Here is a 17,084-nt window from a genome sequence, read left to right as displayed (position 1 = left end):
ACCAGCCCACCTGCTGAGCAGCCCGCCACTCCTGGGAGTCCAGACCACAGGGATGTGGGCCTCTAGCCGGGAGCCCTGAGTAAGCAGGAGGCAGGCTCACCGAGCAGTGGATAACTGAGGGTGGGCCTTAGAGCCACTCCACACTAGGCCCCACGGCTGGGCCTCCTCCACAGGAGAGCAGACCCATGCCCACCCCACACTGTGTCTCAGCTTGCCCCATCCCAGAACCAGCCTCAGGCTGCCCAGCCACCCGCACAGCCCCACACTGGCTACGTGACGGAGACAGCTAGGGGAGCAAATGGCCAAGCATCCAGGTCAAGGACATGCTGCCACAGCAAGACTGCACACACCGCCTGCCACCTGCAACTCTGGCAGAAACAAGGGTCTGCACCTGTGGGGGTCCAGGAGTAAGCCACAGTGCTGGGTCCACCCAAGGCTCCCCTGCCATGCTGGGGTTTGGGGCCACAAAGTGAGTGTCCTGACAACCAGCCCCACATCAGCCTCCCTGTTCTGATTTATCCACAGGGAAAGCACAGCACACCAACATACCAAGCATCTGCGTGTCTAAAAGCATGGTACCTACCGAGGCACTAGCTCCTCCTTATGCCCCGGGCTGGTGTGGCCACACAGAGGCCCAAGCAGGAGGGCTACAGAGGCCAGCACCCTGTATACCTCTTCCTGTCCTGGCTCCAGCTGGAGCTCTGTGCAGCAGCCACCTCCTGGAGCCTGGAGTCCCAGATCAGGCCCTCTCAGCACTTCTCTGAAGCTACTCTAAGTACCAGTGCACATCCTTTTGCTCCAACCCAGAGCCATCAGTAAGCCATGCTCTCCCCAACTTCCCCTAGGAGGGTGAAGAGAGCCCACGTGGAGAGGGGAGCTACTCCTCCCCTGCCCTGGCCCCACGGCCATCTTCACTCCAGAGACCAGAGCTTTCAGACAGGTCGGCACCAGCACTCAGGTCCAGGCTGACACCCCTCATGGGGGAGAATGGCAGCAGTGCAGGAGACACACTGTCTTTCTGCTCCCAGTGGAAATGCTGCTCAGCCACTCAAGACGGGCTGCTCGGATTCAGGCAGGCAGCCCAGAGGCCAGGAACCCTGGCCCAGACCCCACTCTCAGGTGCCAGCACCTTGGACACCAAGTCACCAGGGAGGACTCGGAGGCCCTCAGGGCCCTTCCTCAGTCCTGAGCCACACCTGAAGTCCACCACAATGGGACCCGGCCTTCTCTCTCTCTCTGGCTTCCAGCGAAGCAGTGAGGGGAGCCTGGCGCTGTGGGGCTTTCCTTCTGTAGCAAGAGGAGACAGCAGAGCACGTGCAGGGAGACAGGTCTACAGCCTCTTCCTCAGAGTGGTACAGGAAGGCAGCGCCGCACGTCCTCCGATGGACCGGCAGGCTTGTCAGGATGCCACTGCGTTCTCCATGTTGCTCCGTGGGGCCCAGGAGGTCAGACACTGGACTCCTTACAGCTGGAGCGCGGGATCGACAGATGCTGGGATGGACTTGCAAAACTTCACTCAGAGGCCCACCTGGTGTCCAGGCCTGCACAGCATGCTGGGCTGCGAGACGCTGAACCGAGGATCACACGGTGCCGAGGCCTCCCCAGGAACTTCCTCCCAAGTCCATCTCCAGTGGGGCAGGTGGCAGGTGGCAGCTGTGTTCCGGGGCAGGGACAACAGGCTAGCTAAAGTGAGGCCTGAAAAAGGCAGCTCAGGGACAGACAGCAGGTCTCCCCTCTGGGCCCCTCTTTGGCACAAGCCCATACAAGCAGAGTTCGGGTTCTGGCCTGGACACCTTCTCTGGAGCCCTCCTCCCCGGACCAGGCCCATCTTACCAGGCAGGGTCAGGAAGCAAGCCCAGTCAATGGCTCCTGTTCACAGGCTGCCCAAAGTCCCCTCTGTGCTGCAGGGGAGCACATCTGAGGAAAAGCCCAGCCTCACCTAAGGACCCAACTCTGTAACAAAGATTTCTCTTAACTCTTTGCCTGCTACTTTCTGACAAAGTAGCTTCATGCCACATGCCAAGCTGCTCAAACACATGAATTCCATGCGTTGTACAGATTCCATCTCCAGAGTGGACGGTTCACATAGGGCTGTTCCATCTGACACCCATGATGGGCCACTGGACCAAGAAGCAGAGATCCCTGCCTTCATGGAGCTGGTTCAACCGCAGCAAGGAGACAGGCCCTGAGTAAGGAGAACTTGTTTGAAGAATCATGCTCACACTGGGTAGCAAGACCCCTCAAAAAGGAGAAAGTGGGACAGAACTTCCAGAAGGAGAAGGCAGCAGGACAGAACCCTCCAGGAAGGGGGAAAGAGCAGACAGGGCCAGTGCAAAGGACCTGGGGCAGAAGGAATGGGTATTGGGAAGGCAGAAGAACCAGGAGGTTGGCAGCCACATCCTTGGCCCACAGAAGACAAGTCAGCCACAGGCAGCACCCCTCTTTCTTTTACCTCTGATTCTAGATGCCCACAGGAATAGGGTCACCATGAGGTAGCATTGTGCAGGAAGGTCACTGTGGCTCCTCATCAGATATTCTCAGGTCCAAAAACACAGGCCTGGTCCCCAGTGGTGCTGGGATGAATGTGGAGAGGAACTGAGCAGGTGGCAGCTGATGCCTGGCCAGGGAGATGGCATGGCGTAGCCTGCTTGCGTGCCAGACGCTTCTCCCCGGGGGGAGCAACACTCTCTCTCTCACACCACAAAGCTGAGCACAAGCCCCTCTTCTGCAGGCAGAGCCAGCTCACTCCCGAGGGTTGACTTGGGAGCATCTTGTATCTTTGAGGCTAACACAAAACCATGACTAGGACATGAGGCCACTGAAGCCGTCAGGACATCATGTATGCCCAGCAGCCTGGTCAGCACTGTCTGCAGTCCCTTAGATGCCATAGACCCAGCTGCCACCAGGGACCAGGGGATGTCCGGCTCAGGTTCCTCCTCGGTGAGAACTGTGCCCCCATTCTTCTTGGGGCCTGAGGTGTGGGCTGGCGGGGCAGGTGCCTTGGAGGGACACTTCTGGCCCTGCCCAGGCAGTCCCCTTCCCCTTGGGATCCTTCTTGGCTGGCGGGTGGTTTCTGGTACATCACACACCCCTGCACCTTAGATGAACCTGCCTTACCCGTCTTTCCTCTCCAAATTTCTGGGAGCCCCATGCTTGGCCCCGAGCAGCCAGACCCAGGGGACTGCACCAGTCCATGGCACTGAACACCAACAGCCTCCACTCCCGTCTGGGGCTTGTCCCCTGCACTCACCCCGCACATGCCCTGCCTCCTCCACCCTCCACCTGGGGACTAAGGTACCCACGTGGAGTCCACCAGTCCTAGCTGCTCCTGCCTCAAGGGCTGCTCCGCCCCAGGGACCCCCTCTTGTCCCCTGACTCTGAACACCTGCATGTGCTGGCACAGCCCGGGCACCAGGGCCAAGCAGGGAGAGCGCAGCTGCTGCTCTCGGGAGTGTGATTCCAGGGAGAAGACAGACAACAAGCAGAACCACATTAGGCTCAGGGTGGGCCCTGCCAGGGGGAAAGGTCAGGGACACTTCCGGTTCACAGCACAGGCATTCCTGCCTCCTGTACAGCTTGCCTGTGACACCAACACCCTGGCCGGCATCCCTGGCCCAGATAATGGAGATTTTCAAACACGTTCCCAGGAGCAGGATGAGGACCTGGTCTTCCAGTGCTAAGGCCTGAATGTGCCAGACGAGCAGCACCTCTGGAAAAAAACAGACTTCACACTAACTTTCCATAGAAAGCACAGGCAGGCAAGGCACTAGCTGTGACAGAGGTTGGGGAGAGGGATGCCACCAAGGGAGCCCAGAGAGGGAGGTGTGCTTGTCTTTATGTCTCTGTGTAGACCCAATGAGCCTCCTGATTATTCCAACAGCCACATAGGAGGGTTCTTGCAAACACTCGAAATTCAGTGTCACCATTAAAGTACACCCATCCCCTTAAAAGCATCTCCTTCAGGGAGCACTAGGGTTGCAGGTGCTGTGCTGGCGCCACCTCCTGGCCGTAAAGGTCATTCGCAAGTCCCCTGCGTCTCCCAAAGCTCCCAGGACATCCCCACTGGAGGAGCAGCAGACCCTGCCACCACCAGTCAACCCCCACAGTCAGCCTGCGCAGCAGGTGCAGCCAGTTCAGGAGCTTTCTGGGAACAGGCCACTATAGTCTGATCCCTATTAATGCCCATGACAGCATTTATGTACAAGATAAATTCATTTCAATTTCCTTCTACAATTAATGGCCTATTATTTGAACCAGACTCAGCTGAAAATACTGCTCTGATACCATCAATCTTGTAAAGATTAAATGTCCCTCGGTCTGAAGCCAGAGGGCACCAGGCTGGGTAGGAGGGCTGCCTGGCTGGCCAATGCCACCCAGTTCTGCTGAGGGAGTCAGGTGCTCTCCATCAAGACACCTAGAGGCTCACTCAAGGTCATGACATGCTGAGAGGGCATAAAATGGGGGTGCTCAGGACCCTAGTCTCGGTTACAACCAGGGACAACAGTGTCATCACTTTGGTGCCAACCCATGATGGCTGCAGGCAGCTGGAGCAGCCGGACCACCACCAAACCTTGGTGGGTGGTTGTTGCCCACAGCCACCCACCAACAACAAAGGTAGCCCACACAGGACCATGCTGCAGGCCAGAGGATGGTGCCCCCAAGAGGGACACCAGGTTGCAGGCACCACTAAGCCAGGCACAGCAGCAGACACACTGCACACCACGCCCCGCCTCCTACCAAACAGCTCTAGGACTTGCTTCTGTTCCCTGGCCCACTTTATTATTTTTTATGTATTTATTTATTTATTTTTTGGTACAGGGGATTGAACTCAGGGACACTCAAACACCAAGCCACATCCCTTTATTTTATTTAGAGACAGGGTCTCACTGAGTTGTTTAGGGCCTTGCTAAGTTGCTGAAGCTGGCTTTGAACTCACGATCCTCCTCCCTCAGCCCCCTGAACCAATGGGATTATAGGTGTGCACCATGACACCCTGCCTCCCTGGTCCTCTTCTTTTACATTTTATTTTTATTAATTTTTTTATATATGATAGTGAAAATGTTCATCATCTCTAACAATTAGAGAAACGCAAATCAAAACTAAGATTTCATCTCACTCCTGTTAGAATGGAAGCTATTAAGAATATAGACAACAATAAGTGTTGGTGAGGATGTGGGGGAAAAGACACTCATACGTTGCTGGTGGGACTGAAAATCGGTGCAGCCAATCTGGAAAGCAGCGTGGAGATTCCTTGGAAAACCAGGAATGGAACCACCATTTGACCCACCTATCCCTCTCCTCGGTCTATACCCAAAGGACTTAAAAACAGCATACTACAGGGACACAGCCACATCAGTGTTTATAGCAGCACAATTCCCTGGTCCACTTCTCTGGGCAATCAAGAAAATGGCCTCAGGCAGCTTTTCCAGCTGCCCTGAGCCCTAGCCCTGGCTGCTGGCACTTCAGAGACCTTGACTTTGAGAATACGTCCTCTGCAGGCTAGGAGTAGTGCTGTCCAAGGTGGTGTGAGGTGCCCTTGGAGGTAAGTTCCTGACCAGGATTGGACAGGCTCCTGCCTGGCACCTCCCGTCTGAGCAACAGGGTGGCACCCCCTCTGCTGGGTACCCAGCTTAACCACTGCACATCCGCAATGCAGACTGTTTGGCAAGTCAACACATTCTGAAGGTTTTTTAGTTTGTTTTTTGTATAATTCAAAATATTTTCTCATTTTCTTCGTGGCATTTCTCTGAATCATGGGATTCAACTTGGTTGACTTCTAAATATTTGACAATTTCTCAGAAAGCGTTTTAGTTAACGTCTAATTTTATCCCTCAACATCCAATAACACATGTCGCATAATTCCAGTCTCCTGGAGGTGTTTGTTTATGGCCCAGACTCCCACATGTGCTGGTGAAGGGTCTGTGGTCAGTGCCAAAGCCAGGGAGGACCCTGGAAAGAAGGCAGCCAAGAGCCCTAGAACTCATCCAGACCTGGGAATGTCCTCTTCAGAGGGTCAGGACCAGAACACCCCAAGCACAGGCCACTGGGGACCTGTCCAGAAAAAGCCCGAGCCAGCCTTGAGGAAAGGCAGGCATGTGCAGCCCTCAGAGGTCCACAGGGCTACTAAAACTCCCCTCAGCTTCGTGCTGAGAGGCCTGTGAGGACAGTGAGCCTCACACTGGGCCCTTAAGCCCACTCACACTACCTCGTGGTCTCAGGGCCACAGATGCTGGGCAGACGTCCCTCCTTGCTCTGCCTCTTGGTGTATGGCATCTCGGGTGGCTCCACCAACACCGCAGAGCAGGCTGTTGGACAGGCCTTTGTCCACCTGCACATAAGCTAACAGAGCAGGCATATTCAGATCCCTGCCGGGCAGGCCTGCCCACTTCTCCACCAGGTTCTGCTATTTCCTTGTCTGTGAAAGCCAGGAGACTGGGTGCTCAGGACTGCCCTGGGCTTGTGCAGAAGACCTCTCTGCCATCAGGAGGCAGCCCTCTTTGCTCTGACCACAGCCCCGGTTCTAAAGGTCACTTCCACAGCAGCACAGCCACCCTTGCTCTCTCCTGGCCGTGCTAGCGTGGCTCCTCTCCTTACGTTACTTGAAAACACCTGTGTCTTTACAGTTAAAGGAGGCTGGGAAGAGCAGAGGGACTTTCCTGCAGCAATGCCAACAGTGAAGTAAGCCACAGTGCAGGGCAGGAAGGAGGCAGTCAGAGAGGCTCTGAGGACAGGCAGCCACGAGGAGCTCCCTGCAGGACCTGTGCTCAGCACCGTGTGTCGCGTGCCGCCTTCATGCTCACTCTGCCTGGAGCTGGTACAATACCTGGATCTGAGGGTCTGCTGTGGGAAACCTGAGCTCTTATTCCTTCACGCATCCCCTCTGTACCCGTCGGGGCCCCAGTGACACAAGGGTCAGGCTCGTGACATCCTCTCTCAGCCATGCTGCCCAGCCACTGGAAGACATTTTTAGGTGTGCTCCACTCAACAGTACCACTGCTTTCTGCAGGGCCATTTTCTCTTCTCTCTGTCATGTCCAATTTGATGTATATTCAACCAGTGTGTTTTTCTTTGAGATTCTGTCTTTTCATTTGCAGAAGTCCCATTTAGGAAGAAGGAAGTTAGATCCTGGCAGAGGAAAGCAAAGGGCTAAGGGAGGCCAGCTTCCACGAAGGGGTGGATGAGTCCAGAGCTGGGAGGTGGCAGCCACAGAGAGGAGGGCCACTGGGAAGCAGTGAGGCTGTGTCCTGAGCCCCCATGGACGCAGGTACTGGTCAGAGCTGGAGGCACACTGCCCTGAATGTGGGTGGAGGGGCATGGAGAAGGGTCTGGAGGTGCTGCAGGGATTCTGGACTCTGCCAGGAATCTGCAGCTCTGTGACTGTCTCCGTGACCATAGGGCACCACTCACCCAGCACCGAATGCCCCAAATCCAGAGACAAACCTTGACAGAAAATTGTCTCACCAAGGGTTTCATCTCTGCTCTGCCCAAGTCAGGTTCTAGGGGCAGAGAAAGGCTGAAGAACAAGGACCACTTTTCCACCAGGACTCCACCTTGTGGAAAGTCAGAGAAGCAAGTAGCTGTAAATGTGATGGTGTGACAGAGGGTGCTGTGAAGGACAAGGGACAGACCTAGCCCAACCCAAGGAGCCTGAAGCTTCTGAGGAAGAGCCTGAGATGCTGTTGGGGTGTAGATGAGGTGTCCCCAGAAGCTCATGTGTGCGATAGTGCAAGGATGTTCAGAGGTGAAGTGTCTGGGCCATAAGAGCCTGAATCTGATCAGTGCATTGATCTCCTGACAGGGTCACCTGGGTGGTGACTGCTGGCTGGTGGGGTGTGGTGGAGGGGGTAGCCACGGGGCTGCCTTCGGGGTGTACATTTGGTGAGCTGAACTTAATATCTCTCTGCTTCCGGATGTCCTATTCCCAGCTGCTTTCCTTGACCACAGGCTTCCACCATGATGTTCTGCTTCTTCCCAGGCCCTAAGGAATGGAGCTGGCTGTCTGTGGACTGAGACCTCTGAAACTGTGAGCTCCAAAATAAACTTTTCCTCCTATAAAATTGCTTGTGACAGCAGCAAAAAAGCAGACTAAAGCAGACTTCATCTCTGAAGCAACAAATAGTTACTCAAAGCCTTGCAAACATCTCCTTGGGGGAGCTCCAAGGCCCCTCCTACCTCCCAGGCCCCTCCTACCTCCCAAGGCTGCTGACCTCACTGGGGCCACCGTCCCACAGAACCCAAGACTCTCACAGAGGAGGGACAGGTCTTTCCTAGCTCTGCAGAGGCTGCATCCCATAGTATCCTGAAGCAAGCCGGCTCCCAGGGGTCTCCTAGGGGCTCAAAAAGGGACATGGGCACACGGGAGCAGAGCAGTGCAGGTGTGGGGGCAATCTCCTGTCTCTACAACCTGCAGACTGCAGCAGCCTTCTTACTCCCAGACACCCGAAGCTGAGGGCCTCCCTCTCTTGGCCAGTTGCATCTCCATTCCCACCAGGCTAGCCGACAAGGAGGCAGTCCTGAAGCACCTGTGTGCCACCATCACTACTCCACCCTCCACCCCACAGGTCACAGTGGCATCAGAACACCCAGCAGCCTGCAATTGGTGGCAACAACTGAATTGAGGCCAATCGCAGTGTGAAGCAACTCTGGGCTTGGGAGGGCCAGCCTCAGGGCAGGCTCGCCTAGCCTGGTGCGTCCACCACAGCATGGAGGAGGACTCACCGTGAAATGCTCCTGTGACTTGTAGCTTTCATCCAGGTAAACTCGAGCCCTGTTGTATTCTTTCATTGCATCACTTGAGAGTAGTTCCCTGGAAGGAGAAAAGCAAGCTCATTAAGGAAAAGCAACAGAGGCCTCCTCATGCAGCAGGACCCTCACGAGGAGCAAGGGTGTAGTTCAGAGAGCATCTTCACGTCACCCTGAAACCTGCACAAACCACTGCGGGAGAGAGGGAGGGAAGAGACAGGAGGGAGAAGAGGGAGAGGAGGGAGAAGAGGGAGGGGAGGACGAAGGGAGGGGGACGAAGGAGGAGGGGAGGGAGGAAGGGGGATAAAAGGGATGAAGGGAGGGACGAGAAGGGAGGGAGGGAGGAGGGGCCTCGTTAAGCCAGCTGCTGGCACCCACAATGTGCAGAGCCTGAAGGAGGACAGCAAGGCTCCAACACCGAACAGCGTGACTCCACCATGTCTGGCATCACATCAAAATTACCTGACATCCAAAGAGAAGCACCAAACGCCAACAATGTAATCAGAGACAGAGAGGACAAAAGTGATGGAATTAGCTGAAAGAATCTTAAAACAGCAACTTCAGACACAACCAAGCACACCATAATATTTCTTTTTTAAAATTTTTAAAAATTTTAATTCATTATATATGACAACAAAATGCATTACAATTCATATTATACATATAGAGCACAACTTTTCATATCTCTGGTTGTAAACCATGGTATTTCTTAAAAGAAAACATGAAGGTAATGAAGAAAGCCACAAAACCCAAAATCACAAAGAAAACTGGAGCTGAAAAATATAGTATCAGAAATAAAACAAGTTCATGGGATGGACTTCAGGTTCATCCTGCACAAGAACTGACCAGTGACCCTCAGACACACACGGAAACCCCCACTGAGGCCAAGGGAGTCTGCTCCCTCCAGAACTGGGCAACACCAGCACCCTGACTCTGACGACCAGCGAGGAGGAGGAGGAAGAGCACTGTTGAGAGAAGTTAGGAACACACGATTTCCAGGTTTGATTAAAATTATAAATCCACTGTTAAAATTAAAAAAAAAAAAAATCAAACCAAAGAGCGACATACTCAAGTCACTGAGGACCAGCTATGAAGACCAAATCTGGCAGTCAGGGGTGAAGTACACTATAGTCAAGAACAATGGCCAGTTCTCAAGGGTGGGGCAGTGCCACAGGCGGCCATTTGAGAGCCTTGAAGGGGCAAGCAAAATGACAGGCTTGCGCTCCAGGCCACAGACATGGCCTCCAGGATGACAGACAGACATTCTCAGACAGAGGAGAGCTGTGCTGAAATCCACAGGAATGGATCCCAGGAGTGAGCACTGAGTGCAGAGGAGCCGGTAATAGCCAGCGGCAGCAGTGCCCACTGCATGACCTTCTTAAAGGACAGCTGGCTATTCACAGCAAAAGCAACAGGCCCGTGAGGCTGGCAGGGAGGAAGGAGCCCAGGAGGGTGGAGCCACTCCCCCACCAGTGCGCTGGCCTCCATCACATCTTCTCCCTGCTCTTCAATCGCCCTGCTTTCCTCTTTTTGGCAACTTGTTAATATATTTAAACCCTAATTTTGTAAGGAAGTGCTCTGCAGATGTTTTCCCAGTGTGGCCGAATGCCCTGTGTGTAGAGTGCCTCTCTATAAACAAGGAGGTTCATTTCAACATGATTAATTTGCCAGTCTTACCTTTCATCAGCCGCACTTTTTGGACCTCTGTGAGGAAATCTCTGCCTGTCTCCAACCTATGAAGAAGCTATTCTCCTATATCTTAGTCTTAAGAAAAGTTTACTTAAGAAAAGTTTTACTTTTCTACAAGTGCAACTGCCAGTGCAGGTTGTGGTGGCCCTGTCTGACAGGAATTGTGGATCCCAGTTCAGGAAACACAGCCCACAGCACCACAAGCCGGGCATAAGGGGCGTAGCCTGGCCTGCCTCTGCTGTCTGCCCTGCGTGTCTGCAGCCTGCAGCCCTGGTCCCTCTGCTACAGATCAGCCTGTGGTCAGGCGGGCAGAAGTCCCACCTGGTTCCCCTTCAGGACTGTCCCAGCTGTTGTTCACTCTGCTTCTCCACAGCATTTTATATCAGTTTGGTGAGTGTTAGGGGAAAAAAATTAAAATTGCCCAAATTACAAATTATTTTGAGGAAATGTGCAAGTTTTTCAGCCTGAAAGCCACCCCTGTCGTGTTTGAGGAACTCAAGTGGTAGGAATTCAGGATGGGTGGCAATGTCACTCCCAACGCCCGGCCTAGAACAGCAGGACACTACAGAGTCCCCACAAGCCTTCTTCTCCTCAAATCAGACACCAGGTTGGAGGGCTCAAACCCCCTCCGTGGACCCAGATGCCCCCATGTGGACCTGCACATGGCGTGCCTTCCTCATGGCATGGAGGCCTTCTATGGCCAGCCCTGAAGTCACAAGGCACGACTTCTCCTGCACGGGAGGCCAGAGCACAGGATTGGGGACAAGACCTAGCAGGTTCAAGACCACACTTGTCAGAGACAGAAAGGAAGGACATTAATGTCATGACCCGCTTGGAAAACACCACCATAATGACAGCCTTCAACATTTTCCAAAACGAGCTTATACAGATTTTACCTTTTACCTGCATTGTATTTTACAGAATGTTAGTGAAGTACAATTCACTACAATTCTCAAGGCCTGGGATTTCTGCAGACCTCAGGACAAATTTCTAGCAGAAGCACCCTGTTCAAGAAGTCCCTCTTGAGGACATGGAGAAAAGGAACATTTCTACACTGATGGTGGCACTGAGAGTCAGCACAAGTGCTATGGAAACCCTCACAAGGCTAGGAATGGAACCACCCTATGACCCGGTTATACCACTCCTCGGCATTTAGTCTCAAGAACTGGAGTCACCACACTACGGTGATCATGCACACCCATGTCTACAGCAGCACAATTCACAGCAGCCAAACTATGGAACCAGCCTCAGTGTCCATCAAGGAATGAATGGACAAAGAAGGCATATGTATATACATGATGGACGTTTTAGTCCTGAATGATAAAGACGGAGATGACACACCCTACCCCCACCCTGCAGCCCACAGAAACCTGTCCCGAGACTTACTTGACAAACTTGTCCACGTGGGACATGGAGGCCTCATAGTTCTTTCCTCCGAACTCCTGGCAGTGCAGGGCCATGAAATGAGGCTTGTGGGTGTGCACGACCTGAGGGGGAAGAGCACAAGGTCAGGCACAAGCCACCCCCAGCCCTGGCATCACAGGTTGGGGTGCTGCACCTCTACACCAGGGTGCTTCTCCACAGAGGCTGGAAGAGCCTCCCTGACATGCCCAGCTACTTTCATTTCCAGTGTTCTCCCTCTTTCCATCACCATAGATTCCTTAGAAAAGATTCAGAGTTTCTTAGAACTTCTTCAATAATCTAGAGGCATCATTCTCCAATCAGAAAAAGAAACACTTTGGGCTTCAGAGTCTGGATAGCTCTCAAAAATTGAACAAGCAGGTCATCATCTCAAAGACACCACCTGTAGGCCACCAGCAAATGAGAATGCCACCCAGGTATGTACATGTGTGAGCATGTGTGCACATCAGCGTATGTCTGTACATGTGTGTATAAACTGGGTAAGAGAATGCAACTGCAGGAGTAAGCATGTGTGTGGATGTGTTTAGCTCTACATGTGTGCACAAGTGTGCCCAAGAACGTGTGTGCATTGTGTATGTGAGTCTCATGTGTGAGCACGTGTGAGCGCTATCACGAGCATCACAGGCATATGCGTGAATGATTTGCAAGGTGTGTATGAATGTGAGAATGTGAGTGTGCATAAGACTGTATAAGCACACCTGTACAAAGTATGATTGTGAGAACATACATGAGGGTATACATGAGCCTGTGTCGGCACAAGCTGGCACATATGTGTAAGCATGTGCACACTTGCACATAGGCACTTTTGACCCATATGGGAATCACTGAAGCCAACTGATGAGCAGGCACCAGGTCCCAAAGTTGTCTCATATCCTTGGGGAATTCTATATGGCTGTGAAGCAGAGGAGGACACTGGTACAGAGCATAACTTGCCCAATGTAACAAAGCCTGAGCAGCAGAGCCTGGACTCAGGCCTGAGCCTAGACTGGCCTACCCAACTGCAGTACCATCCCTGTGCCCACACTGCACTGTCTCCGAGGTCCCAAGATCCCCAACTTCATGTTTCTGAAGTCACTACAAGGACTCCATGTCTCTGCGGTATGCTCAACTTGCCCTAAAGTGCCATTTCAGAGCGGCCCAGTATTCCCCTTTGACAACAGACTTCCTGAATCCTGACACTTACACGGCCGGCCATGCAGACCTACACTCCCAGGCAGCAAAGCTCAGACAGACACACATAAGGCAACCCAGGAGTCCAGATGTCATCTGAGCAGAGGGTGGTATGGCCTTGTTGCCCTGCTTTCTGGAGCACAGGACAGGCAATGCCTTGCAGGGACGTCCCCTGACAGGGTGACCATACCTGGTAGTCATTGAGAGCAGAAATGGCCACACTGCCTGCCATCGGGACACAGAGGCAGAGAGGGCAGGCAGCTTGCCCATGTCACACAGCGAGTAAGGGTGTGAGGACTTGAGTAGTCCCTGCAGGTTCAGAGCCTGTAATGGGCTCTCGGCTGTGCTGCCTCCTATAGGTGGACAAGGAAGGGCCTGCGCTCAGTCTGTGTGTGCCAGCAGATTTTGTTTACAAAAGAAACAAAGCACCATCAGGCAGGATCACGCTGTCTTCAAGGATGCTAAGATATCGTTGGCAGGAGATCTGCTTTCGGAGTTTTCTGTTGGAGATTCATTCCTTCTTTTTCCTTTTAGGACATTAATTTCTAGAAAAGTGTTCACCCACACTTGAGGCTAACTGCCTTTCTCTTCACCAAGTACACAATTAGGATTCCTAATCAGAACCACACATCATATGCACACTCAACAGTGGCAACTGAGTTACAGAGGTATCAGCATTGCGTCTCCAAATTTACAAGTGACAGTTCTCACCATCTCGGCACTCCCCACTCTCCACAGCCACCCAGCCCCTCTGAACCTGCTTTCCACTCCAGCCCACAGCCTCATAGACCTGAGTGTGCTACTCACCGTGAACTACCAGTACCTGGCATGGTTATAGGAACTCGTCCCAGGCCACCCCTGCCTGAGTCCCACCCTCTCTCAATATGCTCCCGTCACCCTGACCCAGCTTCAATCTGCCTGGACCTCCTGCCTTCACACTGATATTCCTGGGAGACGCTTCCCTTACAGCTTCATTCACTCATCCATCCCACAATTACAGCCAGACTTACATTGACAGCTTGGGACGGAGAAACCAGGACACAGGAGCACTGGCTGGGGAACCCCACTTCCATAGGAGACATGGTGCTCAGTGCATTGTTCACAGGGACAGTTGCAGTCTTCAGGGCACTGTGCCCAGAACCCTCAACTTCATTGACCCCTGGGTTCACCCACACAGCAAGGCAGGCTCCAAGATCCCCTGGTCGCCAGCCAGGATTGATCCTCTTAGTACGGGTTTGGGGCCAGCAACAGCTCTCAGATTTAGCCTCCCTGACCCTTGGGGAGCAAGGGCTGCCACTGCCAGGTAACACAGACACTCACACGAAGACTTATCTCCTACAGTTCTGGAACTGGAGGTCCAGGCAAAGTGCCAGACCATTTGGTACGGATGAGGCCATTCCTATCTTGCAGACAGGCCTTGCGCTGTGTTCTCAGGAGGCTCTTACAGGGACACTAATCCCAGCCCCGGCCACTCTCAGATCTCCTCCACTATGCCACATGGCTCCCAAGCCCTACCCCATGCTACCACGAGAGCAGTAAAGACTACCAACATCTGCACCCTACAGTGAGAGTGAGCTACCCAGGTGGTCTCAGGCCCTGCCCTGCCTCAGGGAGCAGAGTGGGGCTGGGGATGCACCAGCTGGCTCGGCACAGCACCCTGGCCCTGAAGTATCTTCCTGCTTTCAGCACACCTCTCCTGGGAGTGGGTCCAAGAAGAGCATGACATGTCCACAGAAGGTTGAACACAATGTCCAGACCCAAGGACAGAACGCAGGAGCCATACCATGCCACAGCAACAGAGGGGTGTAGGAGGACCTGCCAAGAGTAACACCTGGGAGCTGCCAACAGCTGGCAGGTGAACAAGGGAGGCCAGGGATGTTCTGTTGGATCCAGGCAAGGCAGATCTCATCTGCCTTGTGGGGAGCTGACTGAGAAGGGACGAAAGGAGGTCCCTCCTTGGGGCATGCGCCACACAAGTTCCCAAAAGTGATCCCTGACAAACCTCAGTTGACTCTAACAGCAGATAGGAAGAAGATCAATTTGACCACATTGGTCTTAAAACACCAGGCAAGGGAGTATAATCAAAACACAGTCATACATGGACATTTAAAAAATAAGACGATGCTTCTTTCACTTGAGAGGTACATTGTGTTAGTTCTCCCAAAAGTAAGTAAAGCTGGGGGTTATACAGGAAGGGTTTTTACACAGGAGTGCCTGACAAATATCGCAAAAGGCTCTGTCAGCATCACAAGTTTGTTCTGAGTCAATCTGAGACCTATCTGTGTGTTTTTTTGTTTTTTTTTTTGGAATAATTATTATAAGCTGCTGCTCAGAGTTTGCAATTCATCACTCCCAGCCTAGCAACTTGATTTTAATCAAGACCTGGAAAGAAGACAAACTTCAACTGAGCTGGAAAGGACCTTACCAAGCACTGCTAATCATCAGGATGGCTATCTGAACTGCTAAAAGGGGAGGACTCATTACCACCTCAACAAGTTGATATGACTAGGATGGCTATATACCAAAGGGTACAAAGACAAAAATTAAAAATGGGACCAAAACATATATAAAGAAAAAGGATTTGTGAATAGAGTGGATACTGTTTACATAGAAAGACATCTCCAATTTACTAAAAACGGGGACACTGCATGGACAAGAGAGAAGGAGCTATGGAAACACACATATCTCTGACCCACCTATGGGAGGTACAGCCAGACGTAGAGAGAACAAGTTGGAAGGGGCAAGCAGAGAAAACTGAGTTGACACTTTTCTGCTTTGCTTAACTTATTCAGAAGGCTCTCAACAGACAACTGCTGAGCACACACCATGTGCAAACCATCAGAAGCCTGGACACAGTCCTGCGCAAGGCAGACAGGGCCCTGCTCCTGAGAGCACAGTCAGTGAGAAAGTCAACCTGTCTTCCCACCTCACCTGCACCAGCAAGGCAGAAGGGCTCTTCCAACCCTCCAGGTCTCAGCCTCTCCAGGAAAGGGGAGAGGCACTCCAAGGGCCAGGGAATAATGATGACCATGGCACCTCTGAGATGTGCCCAGTTGTGAGGTCTGAGTGAACAAGTGGACTGAGGTGACAACTCTCAACTTCACTGTGGGCTGCTGGGTAATGCTGCACTTGCACAGACATACTGCCATGGGTACTCCAGCTCCCACACTCCCCTGTTCCCAAATATGAGCCCTTCATCCTCAATGCAGAGGTGGGCTCTCCACTCATTCCCATCTCCCTCCCATTCTGGTGGGGCACAGGTTCCTGGCCTCACAACTTAGACACCAAGATGTGTACAAGGGCACAGCCAGCAACAGAGCAGCAGGAGAAGCCTCGTGAACCATCAGGGTCTTTGGAGCAGCACCGAGGGCGGGGAGGCTTACACCCAGAACAGACGAGTCAGTGACACACAGAATGGGCCATGAGGCTGTCGGTGTGTGTCTAAGACAGCTTCCTGCCTCCCCCCAGGCCTACTAGGAAGACTTCCAAGACAACAGCCCAGACTCTGTGACGTGGCTGGCCCTGGCCCTGCCTTGCAGGTGTCCATGCTTGCTTCTCCTCCACGCTCCACTTTCATCAGCAGAGCAGGTACCACCCAGTGCCTCCTCTAGTGAAGACTAGGTGGCTAGGGGTCCTCCAGGCTCCAGGCTCCCCAGGGAACCATGGGGCCCTGACCGGAGGCTGCAGAAGAGCCAAGTCCCCGCCTGAAGAGGGACTTGTTCCCTACCACCAACAAAAGGAGGCCATATCTCCCACCCAGCTGAACATCTAGGGGACAGCATAGGGGGGTCCTGGCCCCTAACCAGTACCCAGTCATGGCACAATGGGCAGATGAAAAGACCCAGAGGATGCAGGTTCTCTCTGCAACTCAGGTGCCAACAGCCACACAAGGTCCCTCCATCCCAGATCACCACACTGACACAGCCAGCCTCCCCTTCACTATGGCCCACTGCCTCCCACCTGCCTCTCTAGATTTCCGACAAAGGGGATCATCCTGTCTCGCCCTGGACCTGACTCACAGCCAACAGAGTGGCACCACCACCTGCATGGCTGGCTCCCCA

General features: G+C 53.1%; 1 protein-coding gene across 4 annotated transcripts in view; it reads right to left on the bottom strand.

Moving 5' to 3' along the window:
- The window catches only part of Inpp5a (inositol polyphosphate-5-phosphatase A), a 113,850-nt gene that overhangs the window by 95,474 nt on the left and 1,292 nt on the right, over nt 1-17,084 (bottom strand). For all 4 annotated transcript variants that reach the window (XM_048791415.1, XM_048791414.1, XM_048791417.1 and 1 more), the window contains exons 2-3: nt 11,818-11,918; nt 8,719-8,806 (exon numbers count right to left, since the gene is read on the bottom strand). In XM_048791415.1, coding sequence (XP_048647372.1) covers nt 8,719-8,806; nt 11,818-11,918 — 189 coding nt within the window. The remainder of the gene's footprint in view (nt 1-8,718; nt 8,807-11,817; nt 11,919-17,084) is intronic.

Source organism: Marmota marmota, unplaced genomic scaffold (genome assembly GCF_001458135.2).
Source record: "Marmota marmota marmota unplaced genomic scaffold, marMar, whole genome shotgun sequence".
In the NCBI taxonomy this organism is placed as follows: domain Eukaryota; kingdom Metazoa; phylum Chordata; class Mammalia; order Rodentia; family Sciuridae; genus Marmota; species Marmota marmota.
Note: the sequence above shows the minus strand (reverse complement) of the source record. Positions and strands in the feature narration are given on the sequence as shown.